Raw genomic sequence first — 24,849 nt, forward strand, 5'->3', positions numbered from 1 at the left:
CACTTTAATTAAGTTATCCAATAAGATAAAAAACTTTTTTACTAATTTAGGTGTTAAAAAATTTTCAAATTCAAAAAAATTAATTAGTAAATAAAAAAGGTAGATTTGAAATATTTTGATAAATATTAGGATATAAGAATAAAGGGGTATAAATAAATTTTTATCTATTATTATTTATTTCAAATTTTCTTTTGCAGGTGTATATCTCTTTGAAAGATTTTGTTCAGAAGCATTCCTTATCTTATTATACTATCCATACACAACTACAATAAAATCTTTATTATTCTTTTTATTTTCTCTCTCTTCAATGTTTCAACATTTATTCTTCACTCAAAAAACCTAAACTTATAAAAAATCTTCATTGCATTCTTCTTATCTTCAAGAACGTCACCAACCTTCTTTTCGACCTAGAAATCCTTCACCGACAATCATCAAAATTCAAAAAAAATGTCAAACACATAGTCTTCAATTTTTTTTAAAAAATATTACAGGATCAAATAAGTAGAGTCGAAATCATAAAAAATCAAGGCAATGGTTGATAAAATTAAAAATAGAATGGAGTATATTTTTAAATGGAGTATATCTTCAACTTCAAGTCCTAACTTTAAAAAAAACTTAAACTCATTTATCCAGAATCTTCATTGCATTCTTCTTATCTTCAAGAACGTCACCAACCTTCTTTTCGACCTAGAAATCGACAATCATCAAAATTTAAAAAAAAAAGTCAAATACAGATTTTTCAACTTAAAAAAAATATTATTACAGGATCAAATAAGTAAAGTCGAAATCATGAAAAATCAAGAGAATGGTTGATAAAATTAAAAATAGAATGGAGTATATTTTTAAATGGAGTATATCTTCAACTTCAAGTCCTAACTTTACAAAAAAACTTAAACTCATTTATCCAGAATCTTCATTGCATTCTTCTTATCTTCAAGAAGATCATCAACCTTCTTTTCGACCTAGAAATTGACAATCATCAAAATTCAAAAAGAATGTCAAATACAAATTTTTCAACTTAAAAAAAATATTATTACAGGATCAAATTAGTAAAGTCGAAATCATGAAAAATCAAGAGAATGGTTGATAAAATTAAAAATAGAATAGAGTATATTTTTAAATGGAGTATATCTTCAACTTCAAGTCCTAACTTCACAAAAAACTTAAACTTATTTATCCATAATCTTCATTGCATTCTTCTTATCTTCTAGAATATCACCAACCTTCTTTTCAACCTAGAAATCCTTCACCGACAATCATCAAAATTCAAAAAAAAAATGTCAAACACAAATTTTTCAAATAAAAAAAAATACAGGATCAAATAAGTAAAGTAGAAATCATGAAAAATCAAGACAAAATGGTTGAAATCAAGACAAAATCCTTCACCTACTCTTGTTCTTTATTTTTTTCTTGATAAAGATAAACAACTTTTATTAGACCTGCAAAACCCAAAACACATTATGACAAATTAGCAAAATAAAATAAAATGGTGAAGAGAGATTTATACAAATAAGAATAACTATTGGAGTTTTATATTTTTTCCTACTCTTGTTCTTTATTTTTTATTTTTGATAAATACGACCAACTTTTAATAGATTTGCGAAGACAATACACAGTATAACAAATAAAAAAAAATTGGTGAAGACTCTATACAAATAAGAATAACTATTAGAGTTCTATATTTTTACCTATTCTTATTCTTTATTATTTTCTTGATGAAAATGAACAATTTTGAATGGATCTGCAAAACACAACCGTATGACAAATCAGAAGGAAAAAAGTTGAAAAAGAAGTTGAAATGACCGTGGAAAAAGTGGTGATGAGAAAGAGAAAGACAGAGAGTTTGATATAAGAGAGAAATTTCGATTGAAGAAAAAAATGAAGTGAAAGAGAAAAAAGTTGGAAACATAAGGAAAAAAAATAGAAGACGAGTGAATGTAATAAGAGAGAGAGAGTTTTGACAAAGAAAAGAAGATTGGTTGGGTGACACATAAATATTAAGGACAAAATAGAAACTTCCAAAATCATCGAACCCTTACTTATATTTGATTTGTAGGGAAATGGTTCTCTCTTAGAAATATATATAGTTTGTTCTATTCTTTCTTAAATCGAAAACTTTCTATAAAAAATTATTCATACATAATAATCATTAAAGAAAAATAGATAAAATAGGATAGTGATACTATAAAAGAAAATAAGGTAAACATAATATTATATTCATTTATGTTAATTTAAATTAATGGTTGAAATCTTATTGATAAGTTGAATTTGATTTTAAAGATCAGGTTAGTTTTTCACTATGAAAAAACACATTGAAGAAGAAAGAATTTTTTTTTAAAATTCAATATATATATATATATATATATATATATATATATATATATATATATATATATATATATATATATATATATATATATAATATATATATATATATATATAATTTTTATTAAAATATAAAAAAAAAGGAATTTTTTAAAATAAAAGTTAAGAGAAAGGACAAGAGAAAATATTTAATTGAGATGGAGATAGTATGGTATAATCAACCATGAGGGTTGGGAACGAGGATTAGATTTCGAAGTTTGTGGATTGAGTTAGGGTTAGAAGGATGAAGAAAAAAAAGGTTTGGATTTAGAATTTGTGGAAAGACGATAAATTTTTGGATGAGAAATCGGTCCAGATAGGTTTGATTTGATGATTTTTAAATGAAGGTTGAAGATGAGATTCATAAGGAAATGGAGTTATGAGTTTGATATTCTGGATTTGTTGTTTGTTGGTTGAAAGAAGTTATTAAGAAGGATGAATTTGTTTGTAATTTTGGTTGAAGGTCTTCGAATGTCCTGGGTTTGGGATGAAGATTCAGAAAGATGTTCTTAGCATATGAATTTCTAGGTTTGTTTTTGTGGTTTCTTGAAGAGGTGAAGTTTTGGGTTTGATTTTTTGAATTTGTTGGTTGTGGATGGAAGGAATTTGTTAGGAAAGATGAATGTGTTTGAAATTTTAGTTGAAATTTTTGATTTAGTTGAGGTTGTGGATAAAGGTTCAGAAAGATCTGTTTGAAGATATGAGTGTCTGGGTTCGTTTGAATTTTTTGAGCTATTCTTGAATTTTGGTGGTTGTTCTTGAGGTTTATGAGAACTAAGATGAATATGGATGAATTTTTGAAAATGATATATGAATGTAGGGTGAGAGGATTTGAAGGTAAAAATAGAGAAAAAAAAGGGAAGAGAGAGAAATGAAATATGAAATAATGAGATAGGATAAGAATGAATATGAGTTTAGATGTGAAAGGATAAGAGTGAAATCTTGGAGAACCAGTAAGGAGATGATACGAGAATGGAGACATGAATGAATGATAGTTGACAGAAGAGAATCCTGAGCAACAAATGGGAATGGAGATTTGTTGATTGTGATGTTGTTGTCATTGATGTCTCAAAAATTAATAAATATTTGTCAAATTAAAATTAAAATTTAAAAGTATTTTATAATTGACATATTTATTATTTGTTAATAAAGAAGATGTAGTAATTTATTTAAAATAAACTTGAAGTTATTAAATTTATTATTTAATTTTGGAAGTTATTAAATTTATTATTTAATTTTGGAAGTTAGTAAATAAAAAATATAAAGTGGAACTTTGGTAGTATTTTTATAATTAAAATTAAATTAATTCAAATACGGTGGTTACAATTATGATTACAAATTTATGTTCATAAAATTAGATGATAATATTTTTTAATATTTTAAAAATCTTATATATTTGTTAAATATTTTATTATAAAATAGATGCAGAATATTGGTTTATTATGTATATCTTTATTCAAAAGATAAGAAAAAAATATTTTCAAAATATTCTATTTTGAAGTTTATAATCTATAATTCACTAATGACAAAAAAAAACTTCATTATCTTATAATATTAACAATATATTAGAATTTTATAGAAAACCTTAAAATTACAAATATTGTAACACATTAAAACCTAATCAATTGTATTAAACTTTAAATTTATGCTAAGATGTTACTTTATTTTTTAATCTATATCTTTTGATTTTAATTAAAAAATAAATTTAATTGATATACACCGTTAATATAAAAGAATTTTACACAGTCAATAAATTATAACCGTTGAATATTGAGACAAGTTTGATTTTTATTTTTAAAATTTATAAAATAATACAAACGGATGATGATGATGAATTGATAGTGTAAAATTTTTTACACTAACATTGCATATTAATTAATCTCTTAAAAAATTTACCATTAAATCAATAAATACATGAATGGATGGAGCAAAAATTTATAATAAAGTGATAGTTACTCTGAGTCAAATATAATAAAATTTTAATAATTTTTTTATCGTGGAAATGATATCAAACTGGAAAAAATTATGGATCTAAATATCAAAAAATGAAAATTTATGGACTGTTTTTTTAAATATCATCAAATATCATAAGACTCATTCACTGTGGTAGTAAATAATTTCTTTAAAGACTAATAAATTTTGATTTCAGTTAATGCTTCTATGATTAATATTTTTTAGTTTTAACAATTTTTGTTGCATATTATTTATTGTAGTTTAAATCAATTTATTGTTCTTTAATATTTTATAATAAGATTTCAGTTATTTATTGTTACATACTATTTATAGCCAAATATTATAAATGATAGTAATTTATTATTTATAATAATATGATTTCACTTATTTATTGTTACATACTATTTATTTTTTAATTTGATTTCAGTTTATATGATTTAAATTTTTAATAAACGGTATTATTTTTATAAAGAAAAAATAATATATTATTGATACAAATACTTTTATAAATTAGAAAATGTGTAGTGTTGATAAAATATTTTTATGAACAAAAAATATATATAGTTGATATAAATACTTTAATAAACGAAAAAAAGTTTAATGTTTATTATAAATAGAAAAAAAAAAGTATATTATTGATATAAATACTTTTATAAACAACAATTTTTTATATACGGTTCATCTAAATTTTTTATGAATGGTATTAAAATAAAAATAACTTTTATATATGTAAAAAATATATTGTTGATTCAAATATTTTAATACACAATGTTTCTTTTATAAAAGAGAAAAAATTTATTATCAATTCAAATATTTTTATAAATAATATTAAAACAAAATAACGTTTATATATGAAAAAAGTCTACTGTTAATCCAAAAAATGTTAATTTTCCACGTAAAATTTTCTAATACAACTTTAATAAAACAAAACCTTTTAATATTGATCAGTTTTATGAGAAAAAACACATTCATCTATTCCACAACAAAAACAACAACTTCCGCATAGAAAGTGTTACATAAGTACTCTCCAACACTTAATGCTCCTATTCAAACACAATTTTAAAAATTTGTTCATTGAACTGACGATGAAAAGTTGAAAACATATATAAAAAAAATGCTTTGTTGAGTTTCTTTTCTCCTTCAACTTGAATCAAAGTCCAAGTACATTCTATAAGCATTTCTATCCGAAGAGTAGTAACTTTCAACCAAACAATCAACTTGGAAACCATGCTTCTTGTACAGATTCAGTGCAGGGGTTCTCAACGGATCCACGTGAAGCATTATACAGGAAACTTTTCTTGTCCTGCATTTTTCGATTGCCGCTTTCAATAGAACCTCTCCGTGTCCTTGCCTCCTCCATTGCTCTTTCACTAAAAGAAAACCAAAACATCTCATTGGCTCAATCCAAGCATTTTTCATTAGTAAAGAAAACAATTTGAAATACCAAAACACTCTTAGGCAATTTTTCAAACAGCTTATAGGCATAAACTGATAGCATACAAAAGATGAAACTTTAAATGAAACTATTAGTTTATGACCTTGGATCAATGTGATAAACATGAAGTAAAAAGGTGGGGTTGGAACCTGCGAGTTTGGTGATAGAAGCATATAACGAGGAAGGCCAGGAATACATGACATAGCCTGCAAGTTCGCCATCCACGTGAAGATAGAGCAATCCACTGTTCTTCTTTTTCAATTCATTTTCAAAGAAGGAAGCGAGTGATTCGTGTTTTGGAAAGATCTTTCTCTCCAATTTCACTATCTCTGCCACAACCTTACCACAATTTTTGTCAAGTTCGCTAATCGCCACATTAGCCATGACTCGCGAGTAAGTTAAAATAAATCTTCTGGTTCTATTTCTCTACACACCAGAATGTTTTAGAGGATATTAATATTGAATTATAGTTAAAAGAACTCATTTTTCTTTTATTTGTAAAATTCAATTAAAAACTTCTATAAGTAAAATATTTTTTTATTTTTCAAATGACAACCGTTACTATCATAATAGATAATGTAATCTACTTTTTTTAATATATGAAAGTTCATACCCGCCATTTTTACATCTAAATCCAAATTAAATTTGATTAAACATCTATTTTTATTCCCTTACATGTAATTTCAATCCTAATCTTTTAACATAACATCCTGAATAATATACATTTACAAAATATATTATACGCAAGGTTAATTGTTATTGATATAACATAAGAGTCTATCAACCTTCATTATATATACATGCCCAAACAAAAATATACAACTATACATGATATACAAGAGTGCTTAACCAAAAACTAACATATATATACAATATCCACATTGCACATAATCCACAGTGAAGGATTACGATAACGAAAGTCTTCGAAACATCATCAGACAATCTTGTACTTGTTTTTAACCTGCAAAGAATCGTCGGAAAAACAACAACAATAATGGGGTGAGATGATAATCTCAGTGAGTTCCCATATCCTATGAGTCAACTCTGTAACATCCTGAGTTCAATCATTTGATTTAATCAAATTGTTTAAGATTTTATTCAAATTAATTGTCCCGCTAAATTGTTTATGATGTAGTGGTAGGGCAAGTGTCATTGAAATAGAGGTATAGGGAGAGTATGAGTCGGGCACTGGTGTTTAGAATTATTAGAGTTTTAATGAATTTTAAAATAATATTTATATTTATTTTATAATTAAAATAATGAGGAAAATTAGATGTGTAGAAGAAGTGGGGGCATGGTTGGGAATAAGGAAGATATGGAGGATAGAATGGGGAATACAATGGTAAGATGGGGGTATTATAGGAAGAGACCATTTTGAAAGGAAATAAGTCTTGAAAACAAATAGAGAATTGAGAACCTAGAGAGTCATAACGTGTTTTTCGGAGTTAGATCAAAAGAGGAAAAAAGGAAGAGCAAAGGCTTAAGATTGAAGAACTCAAGGAAATCAAAGGTTTTTTTGGATGGAAATCAGGTAAGGGGGAGATGTGCTTATTTAAAGGATGTTAGAACATGTGGGGTAGATGGAGGAACCCTTAACTTCCTTAGGATTGGGTATTGTAGATCTAAATTCTGATGTTGTGTTATCACTTTTGATTGTATGATGAATTAGGGTGAAATTTGTGTATTATATGGATGTATATGATGTTTTGATGTGGTTGGTCATGATATGCCATTGATTGATGTTTTGAAGGTTTTTAACCTTGATTGTGTTCTTGATAATTTAAAGATGATGATGATGAGAAAACTAGGTAAGGAAGTTGGATATGCAAGGGGAAGGTATTAACACTCATTACATTCGTTATACTCAACGACAACCGTTTTGATTGTTCTTGCTTGAATGGATGGTATTCTAAGGTTACTCGCGAAAGCATAAGGGGAAAAGAAAAAGAATAGATAAAGTGCTCAAAGAAGATTATGGCTCTCATGCCTACGTATCCTTATAGTGCAATAAGGAATTCATAGCTTTGTAGTTCATAGAACTAATGGTGGGAGGTGAAAAGAGAATGATAACAAATATGGTTTGAACCAAAGGATATTGTGGTTTGACTCCAAAAAGGGAAGAAATCCGAGCCCAAGAGTAAAATTGGCATTAACCAATATGTAAGTAGCCTGAAGCATTCTCCACTATATGGTACGGCCGAAAACAAATAGAATTAAATGTTTGGTTTCATAGACAAACAACTCTTGGCTCACAAGCAGACATAAGATGAAGCTCAAAGAAATGGTGTATTTGACTCAAAGATAATAGTATATCACATGAAGTGAATGAATGTAAAATTATGAATGCATCATGGAAATGAATGGAGGAATAGAGGAAGAATGAATAAATATGTTCGCAGAGGATTCAGACCCTCGTGCCTACGTATTCTTATCGTGCAATTATAAAGTCAGAGCTTCATAGTTCGTGGAACTAATGCGGCATAAGGAAACGATTGATTGGATTACTCAGAGGCAAAGCAAATTGCTTAACAAGTAAGAGTGTGGCATTAACCTAATGGTGGTAATCAACCATAGTGACAAATGAGATACGATTTACCTACACACAAGAGGATTTATAAGACAATAGAGATTTGTCTAAGCACAAGAGATCTTATAAGATGAGCAATGAATAAGAGGTGACTTTCCACTACACAAGAGGATTTACAAGGCAAAAGAGCTCAACGGGTTCTCCTAAGCACGAGAGGTCTTAGAAGGAGAACAATGAATATGAGATAAGTTTCCAACACAAGAGAGGGTTTACAAGGCAAAAGAGCTCAAGAGAGTTGTCTAAGCACGAGAGGTCTTATAAGACAAATAATGATTGGGGGTTTGTCAAAGAACAAGAGGACTGATAAGGAAAACAATGATTGATTAGAGTAGGCCTAAGCACAAAGGGACTAACAAGGCTCATAATGATTGAATATGGTTTGCCAAAGCACAAGAGGACTGATAATGCAAACAATGATTGTATTGATTGATTTAGGATTCAAAGACTACCAAGGATATTTGAATATCAAAGAGATTATGATTGGTGATCCAAAGAGGGAAGAGAATGATTGATGTGCTAGCTTGAAGAAGACTTGTCAATTATATGATTCAAATTGCACTAAAATCTATGAGCAAAGGTGAATACCTTGAGCAACTGAGTCATTCGTCCCATACCTAAAGATACCCTATACAAGGATAGGAATTCTCCACTCTCATTATTCTTTGTTACTTAAGGCTCATGGCTTAAAACTTGAATCAGAATTGACAAGTTGCTAATAGGAGATCTTGATGATTAATCTTGATGATGCAATGCTACTTATTGTAGAAGAAGACTTGACAATTATTTTATTTGAATTGTGCTAAAATCTATGAATAAAGGGGAATATGATGAGCAACTGGGTCATTTGTCCCGTACCCAAAGATATTCAAAATGAGTTAATGGAATTATCCACTCTCATTTATTCTCTATTTCTTAAGGCTCGTGCCACACAATCTGAATTATGATTGACAAGTGTTGATACCTTTGATGTGCTTGAGAAGTAGTCCACTTTGTCAGTTATGCTTGATTGGTGTTGACTTTGAAGTCTTGATCTTAGATTTGAACCTTGAGGTCTTGAGCTTCTAAGATCCAGCATATCGAATATAGCTTAAGCACAATGGGATTGCCGTATTAAGTGATCAAGAGTCTTTTGATCCCTTGAATAGGCTTGGGGATTACAATACAATACAAAGGATTTGGTTGACCAAAGTGACCTTTGGTCAACACTAATAATCAGTGGGATTGAAATTATAGTTGAAACAAGTACACAACAAATTTAAAGATTAATAGTCAATTTACACCAGATGATCTTTAGCGGGCCCTAAAACTAGGGGGACATGCATCTCAAGATTTTAAAATCCTAAGTACCAAGGTTAATTGCACAATCAAGATCTAGTTACAAATAAACAACCCTAATTATCTAATTATATTTTAATCAAACTTAGAATCTAATTATCACCAAACTAATTCTAAAATCCTAAGCAAATTCTAAAATCCTAATCAACCTCTAATTTAATTAAGATCTAAAACCTAATTAATCTAATCAACTCTAGAAGTTTAACGAACCTAAAATTCCAAATCTTCCTAATTAAGTTCTATATTTCTAATCAATCATAGAAATCTAAAATTTCCAACGAACCTAATATTCTAATCAACATCTAAATAAAATATAAAATTCTAGTCTAAATCTAAAATCCTAATTAACCTTAAAATTATAAAATTCTAAAGATTCTACTCCAATTCTAATTAATCTAAATAAATTTAAATAAATTAAATGAATAAATTAGGAAAGGGCCAGGGGTGTAGGCCAAATGTGTCGGGGTAGAGTGGACATAGGTATGCAACCCGTTTGGGCCTTGGGCCAAAATCGGGTCTAAGCTGCGATGCATTTGAGAAAATTTTACCTTGTACCCCTACAATTAGCCCCATACCCCTATAAAATTTTAAAAATTCCCATTTTATCCTTAATTGGTTTTAACCAATTTACCATTTCATTTTTACCATTCAGTTGAAAATTTCAGAAATTACACTTTCACACCCCTCGCACCGGAACTCCTGCAAAAAGACTTCCGGTATGTATTTTTTCAAATCGGAAGACTTTAGGAATGACTTCCGGAACACACAAAAAAGCAAACCGGAACACTTCATGAAAGAGTTCCGGTTCAATTAAAAAAAATTTACAAATCCGGAACACTTCTTAAAAGAGTTCCGGTGAACAAATTTTACATACCGGAACTCTTTGGAGAAGTGTTCCGGTATGTATTATGTGTGTTCCGGAAGTCTTTCTTTAAGTCTTCCGGTACGTTTTTTTTTTTTTTTTTAATTTTTTTTTTGCAGAAATGGAAAATCTTCCCAAAATATGTGTAAATACTACTGATGCGTTTATGACGACGGAAAGATTTGGTACACGAGAAGAGGTTATCAGATGGATTAAAGAGGTTGGAATCGACAATAAAGTAACTGTTATTATCAGTCGCTCCGATACTGAAACGGGGAAGAGAGGGAGAAGTAACAAAATAATATTTGGTTGTGATAAAGGTGGGAAACACAAGATTAGTGATAGTGGTACCCAAAGTGCGTCCAAGAAATGTGGATGTCCATTTAAAATCAGGTCGACTTCGGCGAAAGATGGATCTGGTTGGAAGATTGATGTAAAATGTGGGTTACATAATCATGGTTTACCTGATAGATTAGAAGGTCATTCGTTTATTGGTAGGTTGACCACAGATGAGAAGCAACATGTCGCTGATTTGGCAAAGAGACATGTGTCGCATTACGCGAAAAACCGGCGGGAAACAAGAACAACAGAGCCGCCACCGTGCGTTATTTATCCCAAAGGAGGGAAAGGAAACGCTCAGAGTAAACCTGGAAAAGACATGGTCTCGCGACCAAAGAGAATGGGATCGGGAGTCGGTTATGCGAAGGGAAGGTATTAGTACCCCTACGCATCCGTCGTACTCGACGGGATCCACGCACAAAAGGAAGGAAAATGGTTGCTAAACGCTGCTCAAATAAACACACACTGGCTGAAAGAGACACAAGAAAACAAACGAGACTGACTCGGCAGGATATCGCATCCTGGGCCTACTTAGTCTATCAAGCATAGACATCAGAGTCGAAGTAGTTCGGACTGGGGCAAACACATGCTCGCTAGGATGTCGCATCCTATGCATACGTAGCTTCTCGGACGAAGAAGAATCAGAGCATCCGTAGCTCGGCTCACGCACACCAAACAAAATCACACAGGCAAGCGTGGAATCCGAATGCCAATCGCTGGACTTACATCAGACTCCGAACCAAACGCACCCACACTGGAACCCGAATGCCAATCGCTGGACTTATATCAGCTTCCAAGCACACAACCAGAGGATACGGAATGCCAATCGCTGGGCTTACATCCATCTCCTGACACACACAAAGACAAAACAAAAAGGGCGCCCGGAGAGATCAACTCATCTCCTGCCTACGTACCTCATCTGGTATGAGGATCAGGGCGACGTAGTTCCCCTACGCAGGGACAAAGGACTAGCCTAACCAGATAACAGAGGGAGACACAACTAGGGAGACTACGACTCGAGCCTAGATGTTATCATGCAAAATCATCCCTAAGTCAAGGTTGCTATCTAACTTGCACAGGGAGCAAGCTATCCTAAACACAAGCAATAGCAAAGCAAACAATCACAGATAGCACACACTATATACACACCAAGTGGGGCTCAAATAAAGGGTTAGGCTGCAAGAGCAAGCCAACTGTATTGGGGTGATGTTAGCTCTTAACCCTAACGTTGAGAGTTAGGGTGAAGCTGATGAAAGGTGAGTGAAGATGAGACTTCACAGCTCTTATCCCTGGCCTGGGAGAGCTTCAGACAAATGAAGTGTGGGTTCAGAAAGTGGGAACCCTTCTACACTTATGACACTGACTCAACTGTACAACTGTACAAGGATCTTGGGTTAATGTCCACAATGCATCAATACAGTGTGTGAGCAGAGGGATGACTCAACAGAATAGCAGGAGATAGATTGCATATCTCTTTTATCTGCCAATTGCCTTATCAAAGGTCTTTACCTGCTTGGGGACAAAAATAAACAAGCACAAACATTGCCTCTTAAGGAGGACTTCAGACAGGTGCCTGACCAAGTAACAGGCCAGGTCTTCCAGACTACATGGAGAAGAGATCATTATACCTCGATGCTCAAGCTAGCAAGCAAAGAAAACACAAGTTCACAAGGGAACTATAGCAACTAAGGTACCTGAAATCAATCCAACATAATCAGTATACCAGACAAACAAAAAGCAAACAGACAATTACTAGTCCACAGCACAAACAGATAACAAGCATCAATGCACAAAGGTGCAAGCCACAAGGCATAAGTACAAGTCTCAAAGCCTACAAAACAAACTCAATGTTAGTCATAAACAAGCAATAAACCAACTCCAATTGAGTGCACATCATCAAGTATAAGCAATTGTGCTCTTTGACCTGAAACAAAGCTCAAACATTAAGCACTAACCACTAGGACATGGCCTAGGGTCAAAATGGGAGCAATAAACCAAAACAGAACATGAAACTTATCCAAAATCAAGTTCAATCAAATAAGAAACAAATCCAAGTGGTCTCATGTTCATATCATTCACTAAGATCATTTCATGAGGCAAAGAGTACAAAGCATGCAATTTAGAACCTCATAGGAGCAAATAGAAAGATCCAATCCAAATCAACTCACAAACATTTCAATAAATCCCCAAAAAATTCATGTATAACTAGAACACATCAAAGAATCATCATACCAAAATTCAGGCCATTTGGATAAGAGGAAGCAAGTCAATTAAATTCCATAAGTCAAAGCAAGTTCAAACAAGCTCATTCAAGGCACCAAATCATGCATCCACTTTAAAGAATTGCAGAATTGAATTCCTGTGAATCAAGGCTTGGAAGTGTGAAACAGAAGCTCCTTGATGCTCAAGTTGATGACTGGAAGAAGGAATGTTGCTCAATTGCTTTGGATCCAGCTCAAACTTCCAATTGCCATTGATGGAGCTCTATGTAACAGTGCTTGAAATAGCTTGGAATCTTCGAATCTTTGCTTGCAGAACCTTCAATATTGCTTGTGGATGATGGCACAATGAAGAACTAGGCAAGGAAATGGAAGAAACTTGCAGAAAAATTGAGAGCAAAAGTTGAGAGAATTTGCACTTTTGGATCTAGATCTGAGATGAATGAATGCTAATCCAATTTTCTGTTAGAATTAGCTTTATATACCATGGCTTAATCATTTCCTTAATCCTAATTAGCCAAAACCAAAGTGATTAAGTGAAATGCATTTTATGTGCAATTGGCCAAAATAACCTTCATGTGCATGAGAACTTTGCTACAGTGCATGAATTTCTGTCCAAACACCCTCCAAATGTCATTTTAGATCAAATTCAAATGGTGGAAAATATGGAAAATGCATAGTTTTGAAAGTCACTTTTTTCCCTCCTTTTTTCAAATTCAAACCAAGTGAAAAATGCCATTTTTGTGTGATGAGTTTTGATGAAATGCAATGGATATTTTGGATAGAGCATGTCAAATGGAGATTGTAGCAAGAAACCCCACTCAATTTGGCTAAATGGTGTGAAAGTTATCCAAGTTTGAAGTTCAAAAATTCTTGACAATGATTTGATCATAACTTGCCAACCACAAATGAGAAATGGATGTTCTTAGACTTTTTGGAAAGGTGAGAGCAAGATCTTCAACTTTTATGTTGGACAAAATTCCATTTGAAGCTTGTATGATGATGTAAATTTGAGGAGAAGACCTTTCCATTTTTGGCAGTTTGAAATTACAGGTCACTTACTATTTTTGGAAACTTTCCATCTGACCTCAAATTCTTCAATCTTGATCTCATTTGAAATGTCAAATGAGACTTGTATGGACATGAATGAGGCCTTTCAAACCATCTCTCACCTTCAAATCCATGATTTCAGACACAGTTGACCACAGTTGACTTTCTAGGGTTTCAGATGAAATTCAGCTTGACTGTTGAGCTTTGATCATCCAATCCTTGGCCAAATCACTCCAAAATGATCCCTAGATCATATGAACTTATTGAACCAACCCTAGGGCTTTGCTTCAATAGGAAATGCACTTGCTTGTTTGCTTGATTGGATCTCCTGACCAGTCTTGACTGATGACTTGCACTTGGGCAAATGGACAATGCAATGTTATGCAGTGGACAATGTTAATGTTATAACCTAACATGAAAATGTATGTACCAAAAGGTAGGTGAAAATTTGAGTTGCTACAGCTGCCCCTATTCAATCAACTGGGGACCCGAATGGATGAGAGCAACGACTATCAGACTTTCAGGGTAAACAGGGATTGAATACCAAGAACCGTAGAAATTTGGACAATGCAGGGATCCACCAACGGAAACGTCCACTGGGATCTGATATTTATTACTGGGGATTTTGATTTTTTCTTCCAAAGGTACAGGAACCATATCCCGACGTCAAAGGACGATGAATGGGAATAGAGATCACAACTAGACGCCAACGGACGACTAGGAAAAACTCAACGTTTACCAAGACCAACGGAGAGGTAACCAGACATTAACAAATGAACTGGGAAGAGATACAACCATACGTCAACGGACGTAATGGGAAAAACTCAATGTTTACCGAGACCAATAGAGAGGTAACTCTACTGGGGACGACCAGGAAAAACTCGACGTTTACCAAGACCAACGGAGAGGTAACCAGACATTAACGAATGAACTAGGAAGACTCGACCAGACGTCAACGCACGAAAGGGAGAAGCTCGACGTTTATCGACACCAACGGAGAAGGAGAAGACTCGACCAGACGTCAACGGACGAACGGGAGAAGCTCGACGTTTATCGACACCAACGGAGAAGGAGAAAACTCGACCAGACGTCAACGAACGAACGGGAGAAGCTCGACGTTTATCGACACCAACGGAGAAGGAGAATTACTGGGGAAAATACAACTAGATATCAACGGATAACTAGGAAAAACTCGACGTTTATCGACACCAACGGAGAGGAGAATCTGAGGTGAAAGGGATACAACTAGTTATCAACGGATAACTAGGAAAAACTCGACGTTTATCGACACCAACGGAGAGGAGAAGCCACTTCACTAAGGAAGGGGTGTAACAACCGGAAACTGAATAGGACGTCCACTGACGACTCTACTAGGGATTCTGGTTGGGAAGCAACCAGACATCAACGAATGATTGGGGAATAGGATACACAATCAGACGTCAACGGACGAATGAGAAAAACTCAACGTTTACCGAGACCAACGGAGAGGTAACTCTGCATGGGAAAATATATCACCAACAACCGTCAACAGACGATCGGGAAAAACTCGACGTTTATCGAAACCAACGGAGAGGTAACTCTGGGGGGAATCAACAACCATTAACTAACGATCTGTGGGGAATAAGCAACTATACGTCATCGAACGCATAGGAAAAACTCAACGTTTACCAAAACCAACGGAGAGGTAACCCCTATTGGGGATAATGAACACAACCAAATCATCAACGGATGATCGGGAAAAACTCAACGTTTACCAAAACCAACGGAGAGGTGACACCTACTGGGGAGAGAGAACAAGACTCAACCAAACGTCAACGGACGATTGGGAAAAACTCGACGTTTATCGAAACCAACGGAGAGGTAGCTCACTGGGGATCAAGGTCACGACAGGGAGCAGACAGGAAGGAACACCAAGGATGCCGGGTTGTAGGCATAAAACAGGGGGCCGACCAAAGCGTGAATTGGTTTGTGTTCCAAAACACTCATCATCCTGAAGAGGGCTAGAAAAGCAGTCTTGTTAAAGGATGGACATTCGATCCCGAGCAAGGAATACGAATCTTACTCAGTTGGGGAAACGAACAAAAGGTTCAACCAAAGAGCGCATGAGATATATTATCTATAGCCGTCAAAACGTAGATAATACTCTCGCATGGAAGATTATCCTAACCGGGTTGTAGGTTGTAAAAGGATAAATCGACCGACAAAGAAAGGCATCAGGGTACCAGGACTAGGTATGCAAAGATGACCAATCAAAAGGGGAAACCACAAACATTACCAGCAAACGGTGAATGAAAGAGGACCCACTGGGGATAAAGTTGCTGACTTGGAGCAAATATCCGAAAGGAAGGGGAAGACCCGCTGGGGGTAAGATTGCTTAATCGAAGCAAACATCCAAAAGGAGAAAGGAATATCAATACCGAACTGGATAATGATAACCATAAAGAGGGGATTACATCTACCGGTTAGTAGGCAGAAAACCACGGAACAATAACCGTCATCACTAGGATGAGCACAAGGGTTGACTCCACAAAGGGGAGAAAAGAGGATTCACATCTACCAGTTAGTAGGTAGAAGACCACAAAAATAGGACTTACAACAGCTGGTTTGTAGGCAGAGGCCATAAATTCCGCTGAGGGTAAGATGAATGAGTGCCGGTTAGTGAGCAACTATTCATTTATACCACAGGGAGGCACAGGAGACAGCCAATAGGAAGCCAATTCAGGATCGATCCAAAAAGGCAGAATGAATCAAGACTCATCCTAATGAGGAAAGAACTCAATAGGGAAAACTTATCCCATTATATGTGGGGAGGGAACGAAAACAACCGTCATCCACGAGGATACAACTCGTGGGGAGCGCAGAAGGAAACGACAGACACTTTCTGCTTAAGGGGTCGACTCTATATGGAGAGATCAGACACACCCACATCTGCTAGGAGAACAAACCGAGCTTGCAAGATGCTACCAATTCTGGGGAGTAACACTGCTGGGGATACCCGCTCACTTGCGGAGTCACTTGTTGGGAAAACACCTTTCTACCCTGCTGGGGAACCCAATTCTGAAATCAATCCAATGGCGAGAGGCTAAACTCTTTCCAACAACCCAATCTCAGGTGATCGCCACGGCCTTGGGCTAATGGATATGTTTGCAATGCAGATGCATGAGTTTTTTAGCGCAATGCCCCATGATCATGGAAATGCCACGCACTAATGATGCAACATGCTATGCTTATCTAAATGATGAATGCATAAAACACACGTCTCTTCCAGAGACAACACCGGGGAGCCCCAGGAACCTTGCTGAAGATTTTCAATCCCACGTCAATTTCCACCCGGCTGGGGAAAGACAACCCTTGCTGGGGATGAACTCCATCGAACCCGAACTGCTTGGGATTACCCTGCTAGGGGAGGCAACCAATGCTTATCTCTACTGGGGATGATTTCACCGAACCTGGTCCGCTTGGGGACCTTGCTGGGGGGAAAACCATCAACATAAACCCTCTGCTATGGAGATCCACTAGGGGAAAACACTCCACACCCTGATGGGGAAATTCATAACTCTGTTGGGAAAGGCCTACACCACTCTGCTGAGGAAATAATACACTAGGCCTTACTGGGGATAGACATCCACAACCCTGCAGGGGACAAGCGTTTACAACCACGCTGGGGATACGTCCTCAACCCTGAGAAACAAACCACCCACTGATACTCCCACTGGGGGACATGGCAACCTTCAAGCTCTCTGAGGAGACACCGATCTCGAATCGGCTAGAGAAATAACACTTTCAGACCCACTTGGGAGATACGGCCTATTTAACACGAAACACCCTTCGATTCGTCGAACACTGGCATTCATCATCCAACCACAGTGTCGACTTTCCACTTTTGAGAACTCCCAGACTCATCTGGACTTTTCTGATTCATCACCTTGTATTCCCGACTCCTCCGTACTTCACGGAGATCGAACTCTTGGGATTCATACAAACTTTCTGGTCCTCAGACTTTGAAGACTCTTCTTGATTAATCCCCCAGGATCGTCGTCGTAATCCTTCACCGTCCTTTCACTGTTCGTCTATCCCTTGCCCCTGGTTGGACTCTGTGGGGATCTTTTGTCAAAATATTCTATATCACAACCTTCGAGTGAGTGAAGATATCTAACAGTACCTACACAAGAGATCGTCAGATAAAAGCGTGCCCCAGGCGTGCCAACATTTCAACACCTAGGTCACTCAAACTTCCGAATAAGATTTTCAAATTCCAATCTTATAAGCATGCATCGGAAGGAATCTCCATGTTACAGAATGCAAGTATTCTTATCAAAAATAAACGGATGTTTTCGCAATCATAGCGGTAATAAAAACAAAATTTATTTGACTGAACACGCATTTTATTGACTGAGAAAGATGGCTCAAAACCGAGCAACACACAGGAAGCAATCCCTGAAAAGAGGTGATCGCGCATAAAAGGAAAAATCTATCCTAATGGCAATGTGAAATCGTGATCTCATCGGGTTTCAACTCAGTTACACCTCATATGTCCTCAAGACCTTCCGCACTTTCTGTCTTCTGAATAAGACGCTTCCGATCGATCTCTGTCGGAGATTAGCCGAGTCATATCCAAAGCACAAACGATCATGCTGGACGCAGTTGTTCGTTTCAATCCCTCTTTTGCCTGGACCGCCCTTTTGGGTTTTCAGTCCACCGGGATACCCTTTTTTGCCCAAGTCGCCCTTGTGGGGGTTTTCGACTTGCCGGGTGCACAAATTCTTTTCATTTCTATCCCTAACTTTTGCCCGAACCTTTTCTCCTTTTTTTTTCTTGGTTCGCCGGGATGCCCTTTTTTGCCTGGACTCTTTTATTCTTTTTGTCCAGCGGGTCTCTTTTCACGAAGTATCTTTTAACTGCGTCCGCATCTGCAGGGGATGGAAAATCCTCGCCGCTCATGGTCGTCAGCAACAAGGCTTTGTCGGAGAAAACCTTCTTGACCATGCTGGGGATTCATGATTGGGTGTCCACTTGCCCCTACGATCGTTGAGGAGGAAGGATCCTTTTCAATACCAGCTCTCCCACGTGGGATGCACGAGGTCGCACTTTTCGGTCAACAACACGCTTCATTCACTGGGTACAACTGCCCCATGACAAGTAACCGTCAGCCTTTTTCCTCAGTCAGGCTCCATGCGTCATACCGAGTCTTTACCCGCTCAGTCTTTTCCAATTTTTCATCCATCAGGACTCTCCACAATAGGATCTAGACTTCCGCAAGTAATATTACTTCTATCCCATACACGAGCGAACGCGGCATTGCCCCAGTAGACGTACGCACTGAAGATCGATACCCAGGATCCAAGCTTCGTGCTCGGCCACCATTGTTGGTGCATTCACACGTTATCCGGGCAACGAAAGGAATGTGGGATCTTTTTTCTGCGTAACCAACACGGCACTAACTCATCCACATTAACCTCTTCCCCATCAGACATCAGAATCCGTTCGGATTCAGGGTCAGGCCCCTCCTCCAGGATCGGTTCCTCACAATCTTTCGATTTGAGCACCTCGAGATGTCTTCATCAGGGAACTCAGACTTCCTTGGTTGATAATCCTCAATGGGTCGCCGGGCGATGTAAACAGACAATACAACCCCCTTGATTTCTTTCCGAGAGGTATACTGAATATTGTATTCAGCCAACATCATTTGCCCTCTCACAACCCGTCCGGTCAATACTAGCTTCTTCAAGCACATACTTGATTAGATCCATCTTAGAAATCCACAAAGTGGTATGAACCAGCATATACTGTCTCAGTCGGTGAGCAGCCTATGCCAAAGTACAGCAAGTTTTCTCGAGCAGTGAGTGTATTGTTTCACAGTCGACAAACTTTTTGCTTAGGTAAATTGCATGCTCTTTTCGACAAGCCTCGTCATGCTGACCCAATACACACCTCATAGACCCCTCGAGGGCTATCAATAACAGAATCTTTACCAGAGTCATCATAATCAGAGGTTCCTGCAACTTATTTTTCAATGCCCCTTGGCAACCAATATCCACCTGACCGTTTGTTCTCCTTTTTTCGGTTCGGTTCAGGCATTTCTTGTATTGTTTTTTCTTTTTTCTTTTCTTTTTTTTCTTTTCTCTCTTTTCTCTTTTTTTTTTGCAGGATCGACCTCAATTCCTCTTTCGTCCATAATAAGCCTCGACAACTTACCGGACAGCACTCCACAAGTGCACTGATTCGGACTCAACCTCAGTCTGAGTTGTCTCAACCCGGTCAAACAACTTGCCCCGTATCCGCCAGATGCCCTTTTTCTGCTTGGGACTTTGCTATCATGTCATCAACATAGCATTTGATTCCACGATGAATCATATCATGAAACAAAGTCACTCTGACACGTGGCATCGGTGTTCTGCTTCACTAGAGGACAGTCTTCTCTCCATTGTAGCTCGTGCACAACGACATCGGTATCCGACCCTGGCATATCCCGACACGACCAGGCGAAGGTATCCACATGCTCTTTCAACAGTGCTACCATTCTGCTCTTGACATTTGCCTCTGAAGCGGCTCCAACTTTCACTTCCTTTCCGACCTCGGCGGTGTTTGGAATAACAATCTTGAATCGCTCCTCGTGCGGTTGAATCACCTTCTCCTCTTGTTTCAATAACCTGGCTAGTCCCAGCAGATCACAATCTTCTTCGCCTTATTCTTCGGCATGATAGATCGGATTGTCGAAGTCATACAGAGGTGTAACCGAATTGTTATCAATGAGATCAGGAGAATAACCACTTTTGAGGTCGGAACAGGACGAATCAAAAAGGAAAGAAATGAAAACAAACATTGCCATTTTTATTTTTTTAACTGCAAAAATAATTGAAAAACAGGGAACACCGCTTTTAATCACAAAAACATCCATTTATTACTGATGTAAAATGTTGCATAATGAAACACATGAGATGGCCCTTACAATGGACCATTACGTTTCGGGCAAAACGTATGGCTTTCATGCAAACAAAATTGAAACACAGAAATACTACTCTTCTGGATGAGTGACAGTGGCGATCTTGGAGGCCTTCCAATTCTCTGGTACGCACGACTTTATCCATGCCTCGAGCTCGCGGTCACGGTTTATCTCTTCACTCACTGAACGAGCATGATCAGGATCCAGCATTCCTGCACTGACAAAGGTGTACGGTGGACGACATCCCCTGTTTGATCTAGACAAGTTTTGGTCTGGCTGATAACCGACCCCAAACATGTCTGCTTTTACCACAATATCAATGATCCTTCCCAGCCTCGGGCCTCTCTGTTCTTCACCACTTCCAGGGCTTGTTTATAAGAAGAAATGGACAACCTTTTCTCTCTCTCAGCAACAAGGGCATTCTCCACCTTGACGGTTTCAATTGCTTGATTTGGTGTTTCAAATTTTTCACTGTCCGTTTCTAGTTCCTTTATCTTCTGGGTAGTGTCTCCCATCACTACACATCCCTTTGTGGCGACGGCCGCACAACAAATATCAACACTAGGGAAAGCTCCATCCTTCACCAGAGGTTTTGGAACCACAAACATTGGAACCTTTAACTGATCCTCCTCAGTCACCTCCATTCTTCTCTTGGCCTTTTTCACCATTTTCACTTTTACAGGACCCTGCCTGGGTACGGGGGCGACATCCCCATTCATTATCTGTGCCAAGCTAATAACTTTAGAGTCTACCATGTCCTGGACGACATGCTTGAAAGCTCTACAACCCTCAATGTTGTGCCCGGGTGCCCCAGAATGGAAATCGCACCTGGCATTCTCATCATAGTTTGGAGGCCTTCGTTACCGTTCCACGGGAATCAATATCCTTGGTCGGACTAACCCCAGATCCCTCAATCTTTTGAACAGGAGAGTATAAGTCATAGGTGTCTCCTCAAACTGACGATCAACCTTCTCCTTCTTCGCTAGGCTCTTAGCCCTCGGTGCTCTCTGTTGAGGTGGTGGTTGTCGCTGTGGTACAGTTGGGTTATCAACAGGAGTGATTACAGCGGCAGCATAAGGGTGATAACGATCCTTACCGCGTTCTTTCTTTGCCTCCACACCTCTTGATTCAACCTCCTTTTTGAGTGGACCACTGCAAGAGGTCTTCTTTACCACAGTGCTAGAGGATTTGTTTACTTCGGATGGCGGAGCCTTTCCCTGAACTTTCTCCTTGATCATCCAGCCTTCAATTCTTTCCAATCTCTCAGCCATTGCTTTCTGCCCCAGGGCAAGCCCTTGCACCACACTGAACAACTCCCTTATCATCTCTTTTATCTCAAGAAGGTCGGCGCTGGGTGGATCCATCCTGAACAGAAGAGCTATGCGCACCGGTTGACACCTACAAAACAGCGAATGGGTTAGTATGACTCACACATGCAATGTCTATCCGTACCAGGAATATTCTGTCCTTTGATTCTAGCGTCACTGAGACAAATAATTTTTCATCAACGACATTCTGACATCTGGCTGTCTCTCAACCAGAATCTTAATAAAAAATGGACCCTGAGTACGGGTAGACATGAGTTGAATGCAGGTGAATGCGAAATGATAATGATGCAAATGCATGAATGCAGGTCACTGTGCCACCAAGTCATCTGAAGACCCATCAAGTCTCTGAACCAGTCACAGTCATCTGAGGGACTAAGTCACCATAAATCCAACTTGGGGAGTTCCGAAGTAAACGGAACCGGAGATTATATCTTATCATCACAGGAACATCCACTGAACGGATGACAGCCAGATCCTCCGAACGAGTACTCTCAAATTCAACCCGGGGATCCGAAATAAACGGAACCCGCTGACAAATATCACGGACAGAATTCCGGCGTGACAGAAGTAAGTACCCACAAGTTCATCTGAACCAAAGTCACCATCAGTACTCAGAGTCACCAACAAGTCACCAACAAGTCAGCTACAGTACCTGTAATGATGATCATCCCTCCCCTCTCACGGGTGTCATCTAGGCCAGGGTAAGGTCGAGAGAAACGCAGGATAAACAACCCTTTCAAGAATATCATCCTGTGCACACCCGATGTATGCACCGATAATACCCCATCAGAGTCTGAACTGCTCGTGATATCAATGTTCCGCTAGGTGGCGCATACCACCCGCTTCCCATGAATCACTCTATTCCTAGGTTTCCTAGATTTCACTCATAGCCTGGGTATTGGGCCTTTTACCTCGAGTAACTCCCACCCCAAACAGAGAAACACAGCACAGCCAGCAAATGAATATGAATGAATGCAAACATAAATGCAAACAATAAATGCAAACAATAAATGAATGAATGCAATAAATAACAGCAAACAGCAACCAAAACCCTAACCTAGAGAGCGTTAGGAGAGACTCGCTTAGGGAAGATGGACCAGCAAGAGGTCAACTTCTCTATATCCCCAGCAGAGTCGCCAGTTGTCGCATTACGCGAAAAACTGGCGGGAAACAAGAACAACAAAGCCGCCACCGTGCGTTATTTATCCCAAAGGAGGGAAAGGAAACGCTCAGAGTAAACCTGGAAAAGACATGGTCTCGCGACCAAAGAGAATGGGATCGGGAGTCGGTTATGCGAAGGGAAGGTATTAGCACCCCTACGCATCCGTCGTACTCGACGGGATCCACGCACAAAAGGAAGGAAAATGGTTGCTAAACGCTGCTCAAATAAACACACACTGGCTGAAAGAGACACAAGAAAACAAACGAGACTGACTCGGCAGGATATCGCATCCTGGGCCTACTTAGTCTATCAAGCATAGACATCAGAGTCGAAGTAGTTCGGACTGGGGCAAACACATGCTCACTAGGATGTCGCATCCTATGCATACGTATCTTCTCGGATGAAGAAGAATCAGAGCATCCGTAGCTCGGCTCACGCACACCAAACAAAATCACACAGGCAAGCGTGGAATCCGAATGCCAATCGCTGGACTTACATCAGACTCCGAACCAAACGCACCCACACTGGAACCCGAATTCCAATCGCTGGACTTATATCAACTTCCAAGCACACAACCAGAGGATACAGAATGCCAATCGCTGGGCTTACATCCATCTCCTGACACACACAAAGACAAAACAAAAAGGGCGCCCGGAGAGATCAGCTCATCTCCTGCCTACGTACCTCATCTGGTATGAGGATCAGGGCGACGTAGTTCCCCTACGCAGGGACAAAGGACTAGCCTAACCAGATAACAGAGGGAGACACAACTAGGGAGACTACGACTCGAGCCTAGATGTTATCATGCAAAATCATCCCTAAGTCAAGGTTGCTATCTAACTTGCACAGGGAGCAAGCTATCCTAAACACAGGCAATAGCAAAGCAAACAATCACAGATAGCACACACTATATACACACCAAGTGGGGCTCAAACAAAGGGTTAGGCTGCAAGAGCAAGCCAACTGTATTGGGGTGATGTTAGCTCTTAACCCTAACGTTGAGAGTTAGGGTGAAGCTGATGAAAGGTGAGTGAAGATGAGACTTCACAGCTCTTATCCCTGGCCTGGGAGAGCTTCAGACAAATGAAGTGTGGGTTCAGAAAGTGGGAACCCTTCTACACTTATGACACTGACTCAACTGTACAACTGTACAAGGATCTTGGGTTAATGTCCATAATGCATCAACACAGTGTGTGAGCAGAGGGATGACTCAACAGAATAGCAGGAGATAGATTGCATATCTCTTTTATCTGCCAATTGCCTTATCAAAGG

At 37.6% G+C, this 24,849-nt stretch overlaps 1 protein-coding gene and 1 long non-coding RNA gene across 2 annotated transcripts; both read right to left on the bottom strand.

Annotated features, from left to right (window-relative positions):
* Positions 1-264: 264 nt before the first annotated feature.
* Positions 265-2,359, bottom strand: LOC127106178 (uncharacterized). The gene is made up of 2 exons (XR_007795303.1): positions 1,689-2,359; positions 265-1,439 (listed from the first exon to the last, which is right to left on the bottom strand). It is a non-coding gene; the product is annotated as an uncharacterized LOC127106178 (long non-coding RNA).
* A 2,873-nt stretch (positions 2,360-5,232) lies between these two features.
* On the bottom strand, positions 5,233-6,203 carry LOC127101649 (uncharacterized). Its single transcript, XM_051039118.1, has 2 exons — positions 5,902-6,203; positions 5,233-5,687 (listed from the first exon to the last, which is right to left on the bottom strand). The coding sequence occupies exons 1-2, from the start codon at positions 6,134-6,136 to the stop codon at positions 5,458-5,460; spliced, it is 465 nt and encodes a 154-aa protein (XP_050895075.1). The 5' UTR covers positions 6,137-6,203; the 3' UTR covers positions 5,233-5,457.
* Between the last annotated feature and the right edge of the window lie 18,646 nt (positions 6,204-24,849).

The sequence above is a fragment of the Lathyrus oleraceus genome, chromosome 7, assembly GCF_024323335.1.
Source record: "Lathyrus oleraceus cultivar Zhongwan6 chromosome 7, CAAS_Psat_ZW6_1.0, whole genome shotgun sequence".
NCBI lineage: Eukaryota > Viridiplantae > Streptophyta > Magnoliopsida > Fabales > Fabaceae > Lathyrus > Lathyrus oleraceus.